This window comes from Carlito syrichta, unplaced genomic scaffold, assembly GCF_000164805.1.
Source record: "Carlito syrichta isolate Samal-C Ts95f unplaced genomic scaffold, Tarsius_syrichta-2.0.1 Scaffold316380, whole genome shotgun sequence".
NCBI lineage: Eukaryota > Metazoa > Chordata > Mammalia > Primates > Tarsiidae > Carlito > Carlito syrichta.
Window position 1 is genome coordinate 930,915 of NW_007260476.1, and position 19,136 is coordinate 950,050.

The 19,136-nt window shown below is 38.4% G+C and overlaps 1 protein-coding gene across 1 annotated transcript in view; it reads right to left on the reverse strand.

Moving 5' to 3' along the window:
• The window catches only part of COL4A3 (collagen type IV alpha 3 chain), a gene marked incomplete at its 5' end in the record, with an annotated part of 33,523 nt that overhangs the window by 2,529 nt on the left and 11,858 nt on the right, over nucleotides 1–19,136 (reverse strand). Inside the window, 14 exons of the mRNA XM_008074251.1 lie at nucleotides 951–1,065; nucleotides 1,193–1,370; nucleotides 2,003–2,215; nucleotides 5,242–5,340; nucleotides 6,186–6,311; nucleotides 6,405–6,476; nucleotides 9,556–9,628; nucleotides 11,231–11,361; nucleotides 11,862–12,047; nucleotides 14,374–14,421; nucleotides 14,632–14,730; nucleotides 15,122–15,202; nucleotides 16,628–16,754; nucleotides 18,467–18,606. Of these exons, the coding sequence (XP_008072442.1) occupies nucleotides 951–1,065; nucleotides 1,193–1,370; nucleotides 2,003–2,215; nucleotides 5,242–5,340; nucleotides 6,186–6,311; nucleotides 6,405–6,476; nucleotides 9,556–9,628; nucleotides 11,231–11,361; nucleotides 11,862–12,047; nucleotides 14,374–14,421; nucleotides 14,632–14,730; nucleotides 15,122–15,202; nucleotides 16,628–16,754; nucleotides 18,467–18,606 (1,688 nt within the window). The remainder of the gene's footprint in view (nucleotides 1–950; nucleotides 1,066–1,192; nucleotides 1,371–2,002; nucleotides 2,216–5,241; nucleotides 5,341–6,185; nucleotides 6,312–6,404; nucleotides 6,477–9,555; nucleotides 9,629–11,230; nucleotides 11,362–11,861; nucleotides 12,048–14,373; nucleotides 14,422–14,631; nucleotides 14,731–15,121; nucleotides 15,203–16,627; nucleotides 16,755–18,466; nucleotides 18,607–19,136) is intronic.

Genomic DNA, 19,136 nt, shown 5'->3' on the forward strand with positions numbered 1-19,136 from the left:
TCCTTTCTTTCTTTCCTTTCTTTCCTCTTTTCCTCCTTCCCTCCCTCCCTCCCTCTCTTCCTTCTTCCTTTCCTTTCTTTCATCTTTATGTGACCATCAAAGGAGCACAAAGATTTGGGAGCAGACAAATAAGGGCTCAAATCCTAGCTTTATCACTTAATAGTTGTAAGACCTTGGGGAAATTGCTTTGCTACATTTTTTTGTGAAACTGTAGATTATGCAAACTACCTTTCAGGGTTTTTATAAGGACTATAGAGGTTGCACATAAAGAAGCTGTCACATTAAAAAATAAGTATTCCATTACCAGTAAATGGGAGCATTCACCTAAATGTAATGAGGTAGAATTTGTAAGTGATCTCTTCCTGATAATTATTTTTGTAATGCTTCATTATTTACCAAAAGTAACTGAAAGTAAACAAAAGGTATATATTCACATTTGTAACTTTCTAGATAAGGACCAGTAAGCTTTATCCTTTCTCCTCTTCCTCCTGACCTTCCTTCTCCTTCTCTTCAATATGTCTATAGCATATTGCACTTATTAATGTCAGCATGAATCCTAGGGACACATTTTATCTAGCACAATGTAAAATTATACAGGTGACCGGGCTCAGTGGCTCAGCCTGTAATCCCAGCACTTTGGGAGGCCGAGGTGAGTGGAATGCTTGAGCCTGCGGGCTCGAGACCAGTACCGGCAACTTGGTGAGACCTCGTCTCTACAATTAAAAAAAAAATTAGCCGGGCGTAGTAGCACGCACCTGTAGTTATGGCTATTTGGAAGGCTGAGGCAGAAGGATCGCTGGAGCCCAGCAGGTCGACGCTGGGATGGCCGTGAGCATGCCACTGCACTTCAGCCTGGCCAATCGAGTGAGACTCCAACTCAAAAAAAAAAAAAAAAAAAAAGATTCTACAGGTAATTTTTGCTATGAATCTCCTGTTCCTTTTTTCCTTACCATGATGAAAGAAAATCCTGTCCAGAGAGAAATCCAGTCATGGGGACATGGAGGAATGTCAGTGGTTTGACTGTGAACAGCTATCGCGATCGCAGGACCTTCACAGACAGTGCATCTGTAATGCAAAACAAAGACTATGTCGGCATCACCACTTTCTGCACCCTGATGTGCTGCCGTACGTTCCATTACAAGTGCAGTGATTCACTTGGTCTCATTGCAAAACTAAAGGACTTGATTTTTACCTGCTGATATAAGGCTCAAGGGCCTTGCCAGTGATTGGAGCCATGTCCATTGGCATCAGAGCTGGTGTTGACAGCCAGTATGAATAATCGTTTCGAGATGCGAAATTACAAACATTATTGACGTTACAGAATAAGAATGGCATTGTGGTAAATCGCTGCAGGCAGCTGCCAAGAGTTCCTAATAAGACATCAGACTGAGTATCACTTTCAGTAAGTTATTTTTAGTATCATTATTTGATAGAGGATAACTAAAATGTAACCTGCATCCAAAACTGGACAAAGACAGAAGAGTTATTTGCCAAATGTAGTATTGGAAAGTTTTCATACTGATAGAAATCAGAGCTCCTATATGCAAGCCTATCCTTTCTTTCGCCTTTAATACTTCCTGTGGTTCTTTCTAATCCGTCTAGAACTTGGGGGCCGGCATAGGTCAGTTGGGACAATGCTTTTGCTTCAAAGCATTCCCACTTACATATATGTATGTAATAGTTAATAATAGTAAAAGTTTATAAAGTTAAAGCTTTATAAGTAACCTTTAAGATTAAAAAGACAAGTGGCTTAAGTGAAAATCGTTTGCAACGAACAGGACAAGTTAGGCTGGCATTCACAAGCTAGGCTGTGTCTAGCATTTTACTTTCTAGCATGGAATTTAGACATTAGGCCAATGTTGTTTTATGTGCTTTCTTTAAAATGTGCTGGAAGGTTACTCAAGTTTGTTTAAGCTTAACTTCACAGAAAGCACCCTATTTTATAAAAGTTGACAATCTGCATATAGAACAACACAACTGAAAACTAGGACTGGGACATTACCAAGGTCTTGTCCATGGGCTCGTTCATTTCCTTGTACAAAAAGAAGAGAAAACCCACTGTAGAGTGGTTCTGTCCCTTCTGGACATGAAGGAATCGCTGTTGTCTGACTGTGTCGGGTGAAAACAAAACCTCTCATTGTTGGCCCAGTAGCAGGTGATGCAATGTCTCCAGTTTTTCCCTTCAAACCTGGCAATCCATTTGATCCAGGTGGTCCTTCAAAAACACATTATAAGTGTTGCAACACAAAACCTCATACTTGTTTTTCCAAAGCACTAATTTAAATTGAGCTCCAAACATAGAAAAGAATCCTAGAGAAGATTGGCTTATAAAATAGCCCAACAATATTATTAAATGTTAAGCAGTTTATCACACAATGCTTCTTATTGTAGGTATTTGTGTGTATCTTATTACAAATCTTTTGAGATCAGATCTTCCTTATATTTGAATGCCCCTTTGAGGCCTGACACAGTGGCCTGAACTTGTAGCTCTTATGTACATTTAAAAAAAATAAATAAATGAATGAATCCTCCTATAATGTGAGGGGGAAAAATAAAATCAAATATCCATTCAAGTAGATGAAAAATTACTTATGTTTTTCATGAATTCACTATACAATCATGGAAAATATTGAAATTCCTTTTTAAAGGTTCAAACCTCAAGAAAGATTTTGATCAATTAGTAAGGTCATTTTTTAAAAAACTGTAATAATCAGTTTTTTAGTTTCTTAGTTTCCTTTATTTATATGAGTTAAAAACAGAGTAAGTGGTTTATATATTTTTCCCCTGCAGTTGGAGCAGGCTAATCTACATTTGTAACTTTCTAGATAAGAACCAGTGAGCTTTATCCTTTCTCCCCTTCCTCCTGACCTTCCTTCTCCTCTTCATCAAATAGCTATTATTTATGATATTGGCATTGGCTATCACCTCCTCACCCCCAATCCATTTTCACTGCCAACCCATCCTGACTTGACTTGGGCCATGGCGATGGTCCTTTAGGGTCCTAAGGAAATGCAGAGAAGGCAGAGACTATTAGACTTTTGGCCTGCAACATTGAGATATTGTTGTTACCCACAAACAACCATGCCATAGAAGTCAGACAGTGTCAGAGTTTAGTCTTGTTTCAGGAGTCAGTCCTTTTCATAAGGATTTGTAAAAGCCCAAATGTAATATATTTTTTCAGTCTTCTCTGAATTCTGCCCACTCCTCTGTTCTTCAGGGAACCTGGCCTATTCTTTGAAATTAACAATAGGCCACATCCAAATTCTTCAAGTCTCAGGTCTTACTTGAAAAGTCCAAATTGTCATGGCTTTAATACATAGAGGAGACACATTCTGTTCACTTTTCCTAACCCCTTCCCCCATTCACATGGGCTATAATTGGCCTCTATCAAAAAATGCCTCCCAGTCTTTGTACAGAAATGAAAAGTGATTAGCCAAGCAGGACAGGAAATGGTGTTGCACCTTTATGCAAATATATGCTATGCAAGGCTATTCTGCATCTCCAAGAAAGGGGCCAATGCTACAAGTTTATGTCAGTGCAGCTTGACTCTTAGATTCCTTTATCTTTTATATTATCTTGTTTTGAGACCAATCCCTCTCTGTCACCCAGGCTGGAGTACAGATCAAACTTGAACTTCTGGGCTCAAGCAATCCTCTCACCTCAGCCTGCAAAGTACTGGTACTACAGGTGTGTGCCACCATGCCAGGCTCCCTTTATCATTTTTAAGAGGCCTCCACAGCACTGGGCTAACTGTCTACGTGCGGATAATTTCCAACAGAACTTGTATTGCAGTACCCTTGCTCTTGCCCATTCTGAAATCCAACCTTGTTCATTAAAATTCTAAAATTAATCCAATTACTCATAAGAGTTTTTATCACTTTGAAGAGCACATTTAGTTTTATTTTTTATAATTGATATTTTTTATTATGATACTGTGGTGTACAGTTAAGGGTAGGTATACAAAATGCTTCGTTCAGGCACCCTTGTTGATAAGAGGTGTCTCCCCATCATATTTACTACCATTAATCCCATCTCCCTCCCCTCCCATAGTTTTCCACCACTGTCAGTCATTTGAAGAGCACATTTTTAAGGAAAGTTGAATGATTACTGGTACTCTAGTGTGTACTCGTGACAATGCTAAATCATAAGTAATTATGCAATTAATATGTTATTGGTATCATATTTGAGTTTTTAAAAACTTAAGTCTCTAGTCTTTACAGTCTTATTGTAGTCAATCTGGGCATATTATGTCAATAAACTGGGAAATCACGTTTTGATTTTTTTCTTTAACAAGTTCAGCAATCCTAAAAATAGAAGATTTGGATATCTAGGTATTTTCCAGAAGGGTGCTTCAAAAGTGGTGCAGAAGATAGATTCTGATCCAGGTATCAAACTGACACATGTAGCTTATGTCCACAATAAAACTTTACATTTAAGAGGATCTTGTTTAGAACATACACACATTGTTGAATTGTATTGATGAATGGTATAGTTAAAAGATGGCTTTTGGCCCGGCTTGGTGGCTCAGCCTGTAATCTCAGCATTTTGGGAGGCTGAAGTGAGTGGATTGCCTGAACCTGCGGGTTCGAGACCCACCTGGGCAACTTGGCGCGACCTCATCTCTACAATAAATCAAAAAAACTAGCCAGGCATGGTAGCGTGCGCCTGTAGTTCCAGCTACTTGGAAGGTGGAAGGGTCACCAGATCCCAGCAGGTTTAGGCTGCGGTGGCCGGGAGCATGCCACTGCACTCTAATCTGGGTGACAGAATAAGACTCCAACTCAAAAAAAAAAAAACAACAACTAAAAGATGGCTTTCCTCAAAAAGGATACTAAGTTGCTTTTCTACTCATATCAAGGTAATATTTTTCTCTCTGTACTTATGTACCACTCCTATAAATAGTTATGATTCACAACTCCTAGGATTAACCAGCAACACTATTAACTTTTCTCAAAGTAGAACACCTATTAGTGCTTCATTAGTTCTTTTTGTCCACAGGCTACATTTTGCATCAGGCTAAAATTCTGGAGCACATCTGCCCAGCTAAGAGGTAGGAGGAATAGTGTGTTTTAATAATCCTTGATTTCCCATCTTCCAAATGAACATTTGGTCCCTTTGGTCTAACCTGAATAACACAAACTGAGAGACCTAGATATTGTATAGTCACCCACTCAGACAAGACTTCTGTGTATATTGAAAGAGCACACTTCAGTGACTGAAACAAGCTGAGTGTTTGTTTACCTTGCTCTCCTTTAGAACCTTTGTTGCCTTTTTCTCCAACTGGTCCAGGAGTTCCTGGTTTTCCATCCTTGCCTGGTTTACCTCTTGGTCCACAGGGTCCTAGGCAAAACCCGACATTGCATTAGAGTTCATCATATAGCATGAAAAGCAAGGTGGTCAACCACCCTGTTAAACTGGGACCTTCCCTTTCAGCAATGAAAGTCCTGCATTCCAAGAATATCCTTAGTCCTGGGCAAACTGAGATGGTTAGTCATCAAACTCATTACCCCTACTTCCCAGAAAAAAAGATTATCAAAAATGAACTATGAGGTTATTAAATACAGCAGTTTAAAATTGTGCTGCCATTTTATGTTCTTCCAGAATTCACTATGCCCATGTGTTGATCAAACTAATAAGTAATGTCTTTCTTATCTCCCAGCTGATTCTGACAAAATAATTCCATTTGGAAGTCTATTACAACATGCTACGCTTATATAAAGAGGTTAGTTCAATTTCCAAACACCAATGTTTTGAAAATATTTTAAAATCATTTTTCTGATACTTCAAAAAAATGTTAGAAAAGTATAAATTCATAGAACTCAGGTATATTTAGGCAATCGTTCATAAATAGAGCTCGAATACTGACAGTTGTCAGAGGAGATAGACATAAAATCTTTATCTTAATTATATATAAATATATATACACATATATATGAACAAAAAACATGGTGTCTTAAAGTGTATTTGCTCAAGTTTATGCTATGTATGACAGTTTTCAATAAAGTCCAAGGTCTTTTATTTGCTTGTCAAGGGTAAAATGAGCTTAGTTCTAGAACTGATTGTGAAAAACCCTATAATGTTTAACATTTTCTGTGAAGTCGTATCATTTGCTTCCAAAGCACTTTGCAGGTATTTTGCTTCAACCACTTCCTTAGTGACCCAATTCAATGCTGCCAGTCCCACACCTAGATTTCCAGGTGGCCCTGGTGGCCCAGGTTCTCCCTGCATTCCTGGTTCTCCAGGTATACCAGGTGGCCCTGGACTTCCTGGAAGAGAGATGATCTGCAGTGTGCCTGGGTCTCCACGTACACCTGATGACATAAACATAAGAAAAAGATGATGGCTTCACTGATGCATTACCCTTTCTTCATGGAGAGCAATAAATAGTAAGGAAATGTATTTACCAGGTGGTCCTTTTGGCCCAATTGGCCCTGGAGGTCCAATGGATCCGGGAAATCCTGGATTACCCTTTTCTCCTAAAAAGAAAGAAAGAGAGAAAGAAAGAAAGAAAGAAAGAGACAATGCGATTCCACTTAAAACAATGGATTTCCTAGCTCTTGAGCTTGGTGATCTCCTATTTTTTTTAAGACATGGGGGTACAATTCAGGATTAAGTATACAAGTGGTTGGTGATCTACTTTAAGGATAAATACTGGAAGTGTGGTTGGAGGTTCTGTCCTGTGGGTTCTATAACAATGGCTACAATTATGTTCATGTGGGTTTTGGCATGTCATTTGGGCCCAATAGGTCATGCTTAATCAGTCTATTAAGAAATATACCCCAGAAGTAGGCATTAGGAAATTGTATTTTTATATTTTTAACATTGGGCAGGAAGGGTTCCTAAGAGTTCGCTTTTTGAGTTCAGAAACCAATTCAAACCAATGTAATATTTCAGGTAAGATATAAAGTCACACTTAAACTTGTTTTAATACTTCCTGGTGAATTGTATTGCTTGGTTATCATGGCTATCTACTTGCTCAGCTTATTACTCTAGCTTTACTCATAGTCCAGAGTTAGTTATGTCAGGAACTCTCTTGAATACATATAGACTATTTGCTTTGATGTGAACTAACAAAGTGGTAAGATTTCTCTTCTATCATAATCTTTTACACAAATAAAAGAAGGTTATCAAGAGCCATTTATTTGGAGAAATACTGTTTTAAAGAATCTTGAAATAGCATAGACATTACATCTGATTACTTAGACTTTAAGTATAATATTAATAGAGGAAATACAGTAAAATAATTATACCACTAAAAATTAACTGGCAACTACACTGTTAATTACCCCTTAATATTAGAATTTAAGGAAGGTGTTAATATTTACTTACATTCATCAGAAGAAGTCTAAATGTTTCTCCCTTGGGGGATTAAGCATTTCCAAATCAAGAAGAGCAAACTTATCAGTAGTGCCAGCTAATAGCCTTATTTGGAAATCTAAGAGAGTAACTAAATATGCTTCATGGAACATATTTCAAAAGAACCAGTTTTAAGAATCTCTTCTCTAAATACCTCTAAATATTTCACCAAAATATTTCTTTCTTTAGTATGGCCTTTATAGTGTTGTCTGATCTTAGATATTCTTCTTTTGGGCTCAGGTGATCCTTTCACCTCAGCCTTCCAAGTAGCTGGAACCATAGGCATGTGCCACCATGCCTGGTTAACTTTTTGATTTATTGTTGAGACAAGGTCTCACCATGTTAGCCTAGACTGGTTTCAAACCCATGGACTCAGGCAATCCTCTTGCCTCGATCTCCCAAAGTGTGTGAGCCACTGCACCTGGCTTAGGTATTCTTTTTTTTCCCCCTTTTAATTTTTTTTTATTTTTTATTTTAAAGATGTGGGGTACAATTCATGGTTAGGTATACAAATGTTCATTATGCAGGTACCCTTGTTGATGAGGTGTGCCCCCCTCTCCCCGAGGCAAATTCCCACTATTGCCAGTCTCGCTTTCCTGCTCCCCTCCTGACAGTTTCCCACTACTGCCAATCCTTTTCTTATAGTGTTACGATAATTGTTCAAGGTCTGCTTATGAGTGAGAACATATAATACTCAGATCTTTGTTTCTGTGAAAGATCACTTAGTATTATAGACTTTAAGTCTGTCCAAGTTGCTGTGAAGTTCATGATTTTGTTCTTCTTTATGGCTGCATAATATTCCCTCATGTATATGTACCATATTTTTAAAATCCAGTCCTCTTTTGATGGGCAGCACGGTTGGTTCCATGTTCTTGCTACTGTGAAAAATGCTACGATAAGCATACGTGTGCAGATATCTTTTTTACAGAATGATCTGAGTTCTTCCGGGTAAATTCCCAGTAGGAGAATTATGGGGTTGTATGGAAGGTCGATTTTTAGATTTCTTAGGAAATGCCACACTGTTTTTCACAGAGGCTGTACTAGTTTACACTTCTACCAGCAGTGTAAAAATGTTCCCTTTTCACCACATCCTCTCCAGCATCTGTTGTTTTTTGAGTTATTGATGATAGCCATCCTGACTGGAGTTAAGAGGTCTCTCAGTGTAGTTTTAATTTGCATTTCTTTGATGACTAGTGAGGCTCAGTATTTTTTCATGCTAGATATTCTTATTCTGATACTTGAGGAAGTGATGAGTGTGACAAATTTTTCCCAGGTTGCCTGCCGGTAGTCACCCACCCAGTGTCTAGTGAAACTTTTTGGAATAACTTGCTTTGATTTATTCTCAGCTAATTTGCTCCTTAAAGAATCAGTGATTGAAAGTCTTGAAAAGGACCTTTCTTAAGTCTGCTTTGTCTTCTCCTCAACCTGGAAAAGGCTTTCTATGTGAAAATGTGGCTTTGTTCACTTTGGATACACTTGTTATTTAGCATCTCTGTAGTCTGTGATAATAGAGTCCAGACCATACAAAAACAATACCAGATGAATTAACATGATACGACAATGAATAAAATATTCAAAACCTTATTTAAAGTTATAGTACACTATGGAAGACTTGAGAATTATTTTCTGAAACCCAAAGTTTAAATTTCTGTGTGTTAATATTTTAAACTTAAAACTCCCTCAGATTATAGGTTTTTTTCTTTGGGACCAAAACCAATGTGTCCCATAAAAATAAAAATACATAAATCTGTTTATAAAAATTTACCTACTTTTCCTCTACTATCAACCTGGTGGATGCTTTTAAAAAATTTTCAGCTTTTAAAAATTATAAAAGTAACACATGTATATGATAAAATAGACAACTCAAAAACAATACTATTAATATTGATGTAGTTGCCCATTTCTCGCATCCCATCCCAAATACATCAATACTCTCAAAGGTAGCCACTTTAAACTCTTCCTGTTTTTAGTTTAGTTTTTATATAGTTTCCAACCTTAAGTTATGGTTTTAATTGTTAAGCCTCATGGGGTTGGGTGCTGGTAAAGTCTTCCTTCTTCATTTATTTTGAGGTTCTATTTGTACTAACCTCAATTGTCAGTGCTGACTGACTATAGGAGTCTAGCAAATACTTGTGTGCCCTAAAATATGAATTGCAGTTATCTTATTTGCATGTAAAGAACAGTACACAAAAACAGTACCTTTCAAGCCTGGAAACCCATGGAATCCAGGATCACCTCTGAGTCCTGGAAAACCTGGGGTGCCGGGTGCTCCCTATATTTCAAATGAAAGGGAGGAGAACCACAGACAGATTTTTAAAATCACAATATTCACATAATTTTTTGAAGGCAAATAGGATATGTTAAGTAAGAATACACTGAATTTGGCAGTCTTCATTTTGATCTTTCAATTGAGTATTTCACCTGCCTATAACTCCTCTGGCCACTAGAACCTTTCCTTAGGCCTATCATTAAAAATATAAAATTTAAAAACAGAAACTTAGAGTAACTTAGGTAAACATAGAGGAAGGCTGGTGCCAGGAGGGAGGTGTTCCGTGCAGGGAGAGAGCTGTTAAGGACACAGAGACAGTTAAGGTATTTATCAAGAATTATGTTTTGGGTGGAGCCTGCCTCATGCACTTTGAGCAGATTCATTTTCATGACTGCCTGACCCTGTTTCTTCTTGTTGTGAGGCCCGTGCTGTCACCTTTCTTTCCACCTGAACTATTCCTGAAGCCAAGATTGAAACCACTTATGTAAAATTTCCTCCATGTCCTGATACTTGGGGGAGGGACAAGGCTGATCAACATATTTTTCCTTAAATAATGGACCTAAAACTGCTTGAGGACAAAGACCCAGTTGAAGGACAAAGCAGATTCAATCTCTAGGGATTGCCACCTTCCCCCACACCTTTCTCCTGGACTGCCTCTGTATTGACTCAGGGGTAGTACCTGATTCATGGGACTTGTTTTATTGACAGCGTCTGTCATAAAACCCAAGAATGGTATTTGAGTTCTTTTTTTCATTTTTTAAAAATCCTTTGTCTCTACTGGAAAACTCTTATGCAATTTATTTATTTATTTATTTTTGAGTTGGAGTCTCACTCTGTCACCCAGACTGGAGTGCAGTGGCCGCTCCCAGCCACTGCAACCTCGACCCGCTGGGCTCCGGCGATCCTTCCGCCTCAGCCTTCCAAGTAGCTGGAACTACTGGCGCACGCTACCACACCCAGCTCATTTTTTGATTTATTATAGAGATGAGGTCTCACCAAGTTGCCCAGGCAGGTCTCGAACCCGCGGGCTCAGGCAACCCACTCACCTCGGCCTCCCAAAGTGCTGGGATTACAGGCTGAGCCACCGAGTCCGGCCACAATTTATTTTTATTCTTTATTTATCTCTACTGGATACCTATATCTTTTTCATACTTTATACTCTGGTGGCCCAAACTCCTACCCAGTCACGTAGAGTGATTCTTAAACTCCTAGCTGCTTTTTGAAGATTCCATCCATGGAATTATTCAGAGTCTCAACAAGATAGGGTCAAGCAATGTGGTAGAGGTGAGTCCTATATAGACCCAAGTTTTAGAGGCCTCTTAGAGGCAAGATCTTTCCGACTCTTAAGATCCTCTGATTTCCTCTGAACCTTCTGGGCTCTGTCTTCCCTTAGGCACACTGCACAGATGCATCCAAAGTTGTAAATTTTGCTGCCTCCAGGTACATCAGATCCTGGCAATAGATTTCCAAGAGTATAATAATACTCTTATACTATTAAGTCAATATTACTAAAGTTGACATATGCAATATAACGTACAATATAACAATAATTACAATAAGTTAATACTATATTAAGAATAAATCAAAGTCATTGTTCACACTCACCAGGTGACCTGGTGGCCCTGTGTCTCCTACAGTTCCAGGTGGACCTTTTGGACCAGGGCGGCCCATAAACCCTTTGTCTCCTTTTATGCCTCTCATGTGACTCCCCGGAGGTCCAGGTGGACCAGGCTCTCCTGAATTCACAAAGAGCTTGTCAGTATTCGCAACAAGGGAGCTTGGGAGGTTCTGTTTATCAGTGATTCCTTCTAACAGAAGTGTAAACCCGAAACCTTATTGCTGCAAGCATTCTTTCCCTCGGGTATGTGATGGGACAGTGGTAAAGCTAGGATGAGACTATGCCAGTGAAGCGCTTGGTGCAAGCAGGATCTGGTAGAGTAGGGTCTATGCCTGCTTCCCTGAGCTTAGCCTGATCCCTGACGCAGAGAAGTAGCTCAACCAATACAGGTTGAATGGATGTAAATCTCTTTCAGGCTTGCTGATTTGGTAACTACTCATCTCTCAAGTAGGCGACTCTGTCTCAACAAGAGCAACAGAGTTACTGCTCTGAGAACAGGTGGGTGAGAGAAAATAGAGAGTACTAGAGGGAAAAGGCAACAAGGGAACGTGAGAAGGAGGCTGAAAACTTCAAATATTATTTCTGTTCTCTAATGTTATTTAAAAGCAAGCCCTCTACCTGGGTTTCCTCTTAAACCTGGTGGACCTCGATCTCCTTTTTGGCCAGGGATGATTGTGCCAGGCAAGCCCGGTGGTCCTGAGTGTCCTCCTATGCCAGGGGGCCCTCGAGGCCCAGCATCTCCCACTGCCCCTTTCCTGCCAGGGAGGCCGGGCAAGCCTGGTGCTCCTCTGTCTCCTTTGGCTCCTGAAAAGAAAAGGGCTCCTTAAGTTTCCTTAATGCCCCTATGATTGGTGTTAGAGTTTGTGGTTATCTTTAATAATGTGGGCACTAGGTTTAAAAATGTTAAGATTCAAAATATATGTTTTTAAAAGAGGCTGGTACATGAAATATAGGTCTACAAGAACTGAGTTGAGACTCTGTCTCCAACTAGCTATCTGATCTTGGTAAAATCACTTGGGATTTACTATTACAAGCCTTGATTTTCTTATTTTAAAAATGAAGGTGATACCTGTACTAGCTCAGTTCTTTAAAGATTCAGTGAGACAACATACAGACTGAAAAGCATGGTATAAGCTCTAAAGTGTTATGTAAATGTAAGCCACAATTATTATTATCTAATGAACTTTAATTACAATGATACTGTTTAGTCACTGATAATTCAATAGAGCACAAAAAGGTAAACTACATGGCACTGATGTGTGCATTTGTCTATTGTCCAGTTAAACCCAGACAAAGGAGTGACAAAGTTTTAATACTTATTCTGTTCTCTGGTTAATTCCCTCTCCCCCCAGTCACAAGAACTGGTCTGTTTTCCCAGTAACAGGAACAATATAGTCTGGAAAGGACAAGTGTGGCAGATAGTTAGGATTTACCAAAGAAGACCCCCAAAAGGTCACAGCTTAATAATAATCTTTTTCATCTCAGAAAACCTTTAAGAAATTATGCTTTGACTTCACAAATGGAAAATGTTGTATGAATGGAAAATAATCTCATCCTCCTCCTTCTCATCTCTGTGTTATTCTAGAAATGGTAAATGGCATGGAAATAGGAGACAAGTTTGAGGAAGGAGAGGGAGAATAAGAGTAAGGCTGATGGTACAGGGAAGGGTTTGGGAAGTTATTATGTATAAAGACTTTGAGTGATTATGAAAATAAAATGGATGAATCTTGACAATCTAGCCCTATATTATTCACATTCTTTAGCTTTTTAATGCCTGTAATTTATGCTTTTAAAAAGAAAATGTTTAGAAGACTTCAGCTTGCTCCAACCTGTGTAATGTTGTTTTGGCATGACAATGACCTGAAGCAGCAAGGTATCTTGGGTTGTGTATGCCATGTTCATTAACATGATTACTTGCGCTGCAATATATTGTCTTTTTAGGATTTGGGAGAATAAACTAATGAAAAGGATTCATACCTTCCAAGGCTCAATGAACTCTTCTCCATATTTAGTTATCCTAGACGGACTGAGGTGCATAATCATGTATTTATATAATTAGGTTACTTGTTATTTTTGACGCATTTTAGCCTACATTTTATATCAAATTTTATTTCCAATTAAAAGCTAAGGTTTTCATTTCACATGGCTAAACTGTGAGCTTAGTTTAAGAATATGAACAGCAACTCTTCTTTTGACTGCAATTCTAAAACAAGACTGTGGAATGACTATGGCTTTATATTCATTGAGTGAGGGGTCTGTGAGATGTGGGAAGGACAACCAAAAATCATCAAGAAACAAGTGGAAGTGAACAACTCTTGTCTTATACTTTAATTATTTAGTCAAGAGGCAGTTCTGGCCCAGGTGAATTTCTTAGCAGCATCAGGCTACGCTTTGCTGGCTCTTAGGAGCAATAGTAACTGGAGGCCTCTTTGGGACTAGGCCACTTTGCTAATAAAATTCTCCCATCCATAGGACCCTCAGCTTAGAAGAGAAAATTAAAGGTGCAAACAATCTAATATTTCTCTCCTGGAAGTTTTCTCTACAATATGAAAAAGAGTTAAAAGACATTGACACGAGAAATCCAAACTTGAAATCTGTCAAATAAAAAGCTTATATATACTTTGAATGCCATGTTCAGTAAATTGCCATGTCTGAGACGTTGAGAGAGTCAATGGGCAGCCCTTAATAAACAACAGCATGAATACAAGAGAGTTCTGAGAGTTGGAATCAGACCCATAAAAATACCAAGGTAGGAGAGGATTAGTATTATACTATATCTCAGAACAGCAGGGAAGGATACTTATTGAGAAGCCATTAATTCCACCTCCATCCTTTTAGGAGGTGATACATTTAAAACATGCTAAGAACAAAATAAATACATTAGAATTAATTTTATGTTTAAAGACTTTCATAGAAGGAAATACAACATTGGATCACAGTTTCTAATTCATTCCCTTTGTTGTGATGTTAATAACTAAAAATTTTAAATTGACTACTAAGATAAATATTCTATATTACCATTGAGACTTCTTGAGTTTACTAGGTTGTTTATTTTTTATATCAAGCATATTAAACTGAATTCTGTCCTTGAAAATGTCTATCATTAGGTCAGGGAAGAATATCTGCTTACCTCGAGCACCAGGGTTTCCTCTTGGACCCGGATGTGCCCCCAGTAAACCTGAAAGAGATGATTTTGGCATATCAATATATGGTTAAATTTACTGCATTATACATATATGATGGAAGTATAATTTATCACACACCAAGATATATTAAAGATCATCAGTTCTATCAGAGAAGACTCTTTAGAGAAGTGAAACATTACAATGTCACTAATGAATCTATCCAAAATGAAATGAGTTGATCAAAGATAATGAGCAAATTATACCTGTTTCTCCCTTTTCTCCAGCCGGGCCAGGAATTCCATCATGTCCTTGGTTACCTCTTATACCCATTGGTCCAGGAGATCCTGGGAATCCTGGAAGGCCTGAAAAAAACAAAAACTAAGCCCCGAACCATGGTGTACAAAGAGGGGACTTATTTCCTACCAGTAGTCTGATGTAAATACCAGGGAGATGTATGGAATTGTATTAAAGGGGCTAATTTTTTGGAACCCTAGGTATGTGAGGCTGACTTCACACTGAAAACTGTGCACAGGTTAATATTATCGTGGAGGTTAGCACTTTAGAATGTTTAGGCTGGCAGATATTTGAATTCGATAGATAGAAATCTCTGACCCCAGTTCTCTGCATTTTTGTCTGGGTATTGAGTAACTGGGAGCAACCTTCTGTAGAGCAGTAGTTGTACAGAGATTCTGACCTCAGGAGAAATTGTTTCTCCCTCATGAAAAGAAAATTGAGAAAGTACAAAAATGAGACCTGGAGGGCCTTTTATTCCTGGAGGGCCCGGGAAGCCTTTGATTCCTTTAAAACCCAAATCACCATCAGGACCTGGCTTTCCTAGAAATGAAGAGAGAGTAAGGAAGAAAGATCACCATAAGATAAATGATCACAACAATGACTGATACAGTCACTCCTTACAGTCAACTGTGCTAAAGCTACCCTTAAGGAAGCTCTCTTGTGGCAGATCATCCCAGGCTTTTGACCCACCTGCTATTTCCCCAGCAAACCACCCTAGAGATGTATCAAATCATTTTCAAAAGTGGTACATGGACCAACCACATGAACCACTCAATGTCCAGTTTATTCTTTCAACTGGGAGTTAACTGCAAATTTATCGAAACTTTCAGTGTCTGAACAGATAGTTTAAATATTATATTTAAGATCCAAAGCTGCAAACCAATAGTTTAGCTGTTGTTTTTAATGAAACAAAACAAAAACTTAAACACAAATTGTAGCCTAGTAAAAAGGAAAGGCAAAGGTCAATCTGGAAACACGTTAGAAGAAAAAATCCAGAATGCTGTTGTAGGTTGAATTGTATTGCTCCCAAATTCATATGTTGAAGTCCTAACCCCCACGACCTCAGAATGTCACAACAGATTTGGAGACAGGGTTATTAAGGAAGTGATTAAATTAACATGAGATCAGTAGAGTGGGTCCTAATCCAGTATGAGTTGTGTCTTTAAAAGAGAAGATTAGGACACAGACACCCAGGAGAAAGACACAGGAAGAAGACAGCCATTCACAAGGCAAGGAGAGATGCGTTAGAAGAAGCCAGTGCTGCTGATGCCTTATCTCAGATTTTGAGCCTCTGGAATTGTGAGAAAATATATTTTTGTAGTTTAAGCCCCCAGTCTGTGGTATTTGTCATGGAAGTCCTAGATAACTAAATAAAAAAAATAAGGCCAGGTGCGGTGGCTCAAGCCTGTAATCACAGCACTTTCGGAAGCTGAGGTGAATGGATTGGCTGAGTCCACAGGTTCGAGAACAGCCTGGACAACTTGGCAAGACCTCATCTCTACAATAAATCAAAAAATTAGCCAGGTGTGATAGCGCATGCCTGTAGTTCGGGCTCACCTGAGCCCAGTGGGTTGATGCTGGGGTAGCCATGAGCATGCCACTGCACTCTGGCCTGGGCGATGGAGTGAGACTCCCATTCAAAAAGAAAAACAAAACAGAACAAAATATTGCGCAATGAACTAACATTTTTGTGTCTTTAGACTGAATTTGTTGAGACAGCACTTCAAAAGTTTTGTTTATAGAACATCTTTATATTTCAGCACACCAGTAAGAAGATTAGTAATTAGCCTCCTCCTGATTAGTTCCCTCTTACTTATTGTCTTAGAATTTGAAGTTCAAAGCGAATAAAAGCAACTGCAGCATGAAAGCATATATAACTTTCTATTTACAGAGATGATTCCAGGAAGTGAGGGCCATATGATGAGTAAAGCTTCCAGCTTTCAGAATTGTAAAGCCAAGGCTCACCTGGGTGGCCAGGACTTCCAGGACTTCCAGGGACTCCCTCAGGTCCAGCAGGCCCCGAATGTCCAGGTGGGCCAGGTGGCCCTCTTTCTCCTTTCTTTCCCATGTCACCTGGCAATCCTGGATCCCCCTTAAATTTAGTCAAACACCTTTAAAATTCTCATATAAGCAGGATATGTGGTTAGAATTATTAAGTATAAACTTCATTCATTCATTCTTCAATTCATATTTAGTGCCTGCTATCTGCCAACATTGTGATAAGTACTGGGATTAGGATGACCACATAGTCTGTGGGGCCCAGCACATAATAAAAATGTGGCTCCCTTTTAAAGTTTTTGAAAGAATTTCAAGACAGCTACAGCAGAATGTTAAACCAAGCATGGGGCCCTTAGCACAGTACCTCCATGACTACACTGGTTGTATGCCCATGAAGCCAATTCTTACCGGAATCTAATGATAACCATATGTGAATATATGATATATATCATCCCTACCTTCATGAAGCTTCAGAGACCAGTAAGGAGATAGATATTAAATAATCACACAAATGTGTAATTACAAATTATGATGACTAACTGGGGGTAAGAAAGAAATAGACTAAATGAAATTGCTATGCATACAGCTAAGTATATGTCAATCATATGTCTAAAAATATTTTAGTGATTTAATATTCATTCAGTTTTATTATAAACCAGAACATATGGGTTTGATGACAACTTGCAAAATTTCTTTAGTAACCAATTACAATATATTACTGTTACTCTGATTTGCTAGCATGATAAAACCAGCTCATTTTGTGTTCAATGCACAGTTCTAAAAATTTCTTCTGGTGAGTTACCTATGAAAACCCTAAATTTAAATTAAACTATTTTTTAAGTGAATGTGAATTAAGTCAAATAGGATTCCTTAGCAATAACATATCTCAGTGGAAGGAGTTTCTCTGGTTTTCTGAAGACTTGATGTACATATAAAGAGCAAATGAATTTGTCTGTGCTCTAAGTAATACAGTTTTTTTCTTGGGTCTGTGTGGTGTTTAACATTTTTCTTTATTGTTTTAGCAATTACTGGAGAATACTGTTGGTAGAAATCTTTAGGAAAGATGGTATTTTATTGACTCAAAAGGGAGAGACAAGGTTCCCTGAGTAATAATTTTTATATGTTTTGGAGTCATATACTCTTGAAAATCTGATAAAAAAAAATATAGACTCACCCCCACAAAAAAATTTTCAAACATTTTGCATTCAATTTCAAGAGGTTAGTGGGCTTCTGGAGATCCCACAAATACTGAGAACATTTAGACAAGATAAAAATATTCTGCATAATAGAATAAAAATACTTAAGGTTCTAAAGCAATTAGGAAAGATAACTAGATGCATCATAGGATTGTGTTTGGTTTCTAATGATATTCCAAAGTTATTTTATTTTGTATATTTGTTATGTCTTAATACAAGGGTTTTTTATTATGAGGTTTAGAAAGTTATTTTTCTAAGTTTACGTGAGATGAGTTCATAGCAGAGACTGTTCACTTTGTATCACAAGAAAAAAACCCACTGCCCTGTCAGATTATGTGAGCTGGTAATCACTGCCCCTTTCTGGCAGCACACTTGAATTACAGGGACAGTGTGAGAAATTCCTTAGCAGCTGAAAGAGGTTTTTGGAAGTTAACAGCTGGGTAATAGTCAGGCATCCTCAGTTGTGGAAATAAGATTAAAAATCCAAATAAATGCCTGAAAGTGCAGTAATAATTTGTTTCATTTGTCCACACTGAATCTGGATACTTGTTAATATTTCGAGGGGCTCCCTTCTACCACCAAAATTTAAATATTTCAGTGGCCTATATACCATTGGTCCTGGTTGTCCTGGCCTTGTATCTTCCGAATAACCTGGTTCTCCTTTATCTCCTTGGAGACCGTGAATACCTGGGAGGCCTGGTCTTCCTGCACGACCTGGAAATCCTAAACTTCCCCTTTTTCCTTTAGAACCTGAAATTAGGAAAAGGATCAGGTAAAATAATAGATATCATAAAATATTCTACTTTTGAATTTTGCATAAACCGCCCTTCTCCCAAGAAATTAGTTTTTCAGGACCACAAATGCATTAGGTAGTTAGTTATAATGGATAATTTTTATATAGCATCAATTTTTATTTTGTTCTTATTTGTATTTTGGTCACACACAGTACAATTACCTAAAAGCAAATCTAGTTTTTGTTTTTTTTTGAGTTGGAATCTCACTCTGTCACCCAGACTGGAGTGCTCCTGGCCACTGCAGCCTCGACCTGCTGGGCTCTGGTGATCCTTTCACCTCAGCCTTCCAAGTAGCTGAAACTACAGGTGCGTGCCACCACGCCCGGCTAATTTTTGATTTACTGTGGAAATGAGGTCTCACCAAGTTGCCCAGGCATGTCTCGAACCCACGGGCTCAGGCAATCCACTCACCTCAGCCTCTCAAAACTCTGGGATTACAGACTGAGCCACTGAGTCCAGCTCAAATCTAGTTATTTTACATAAATG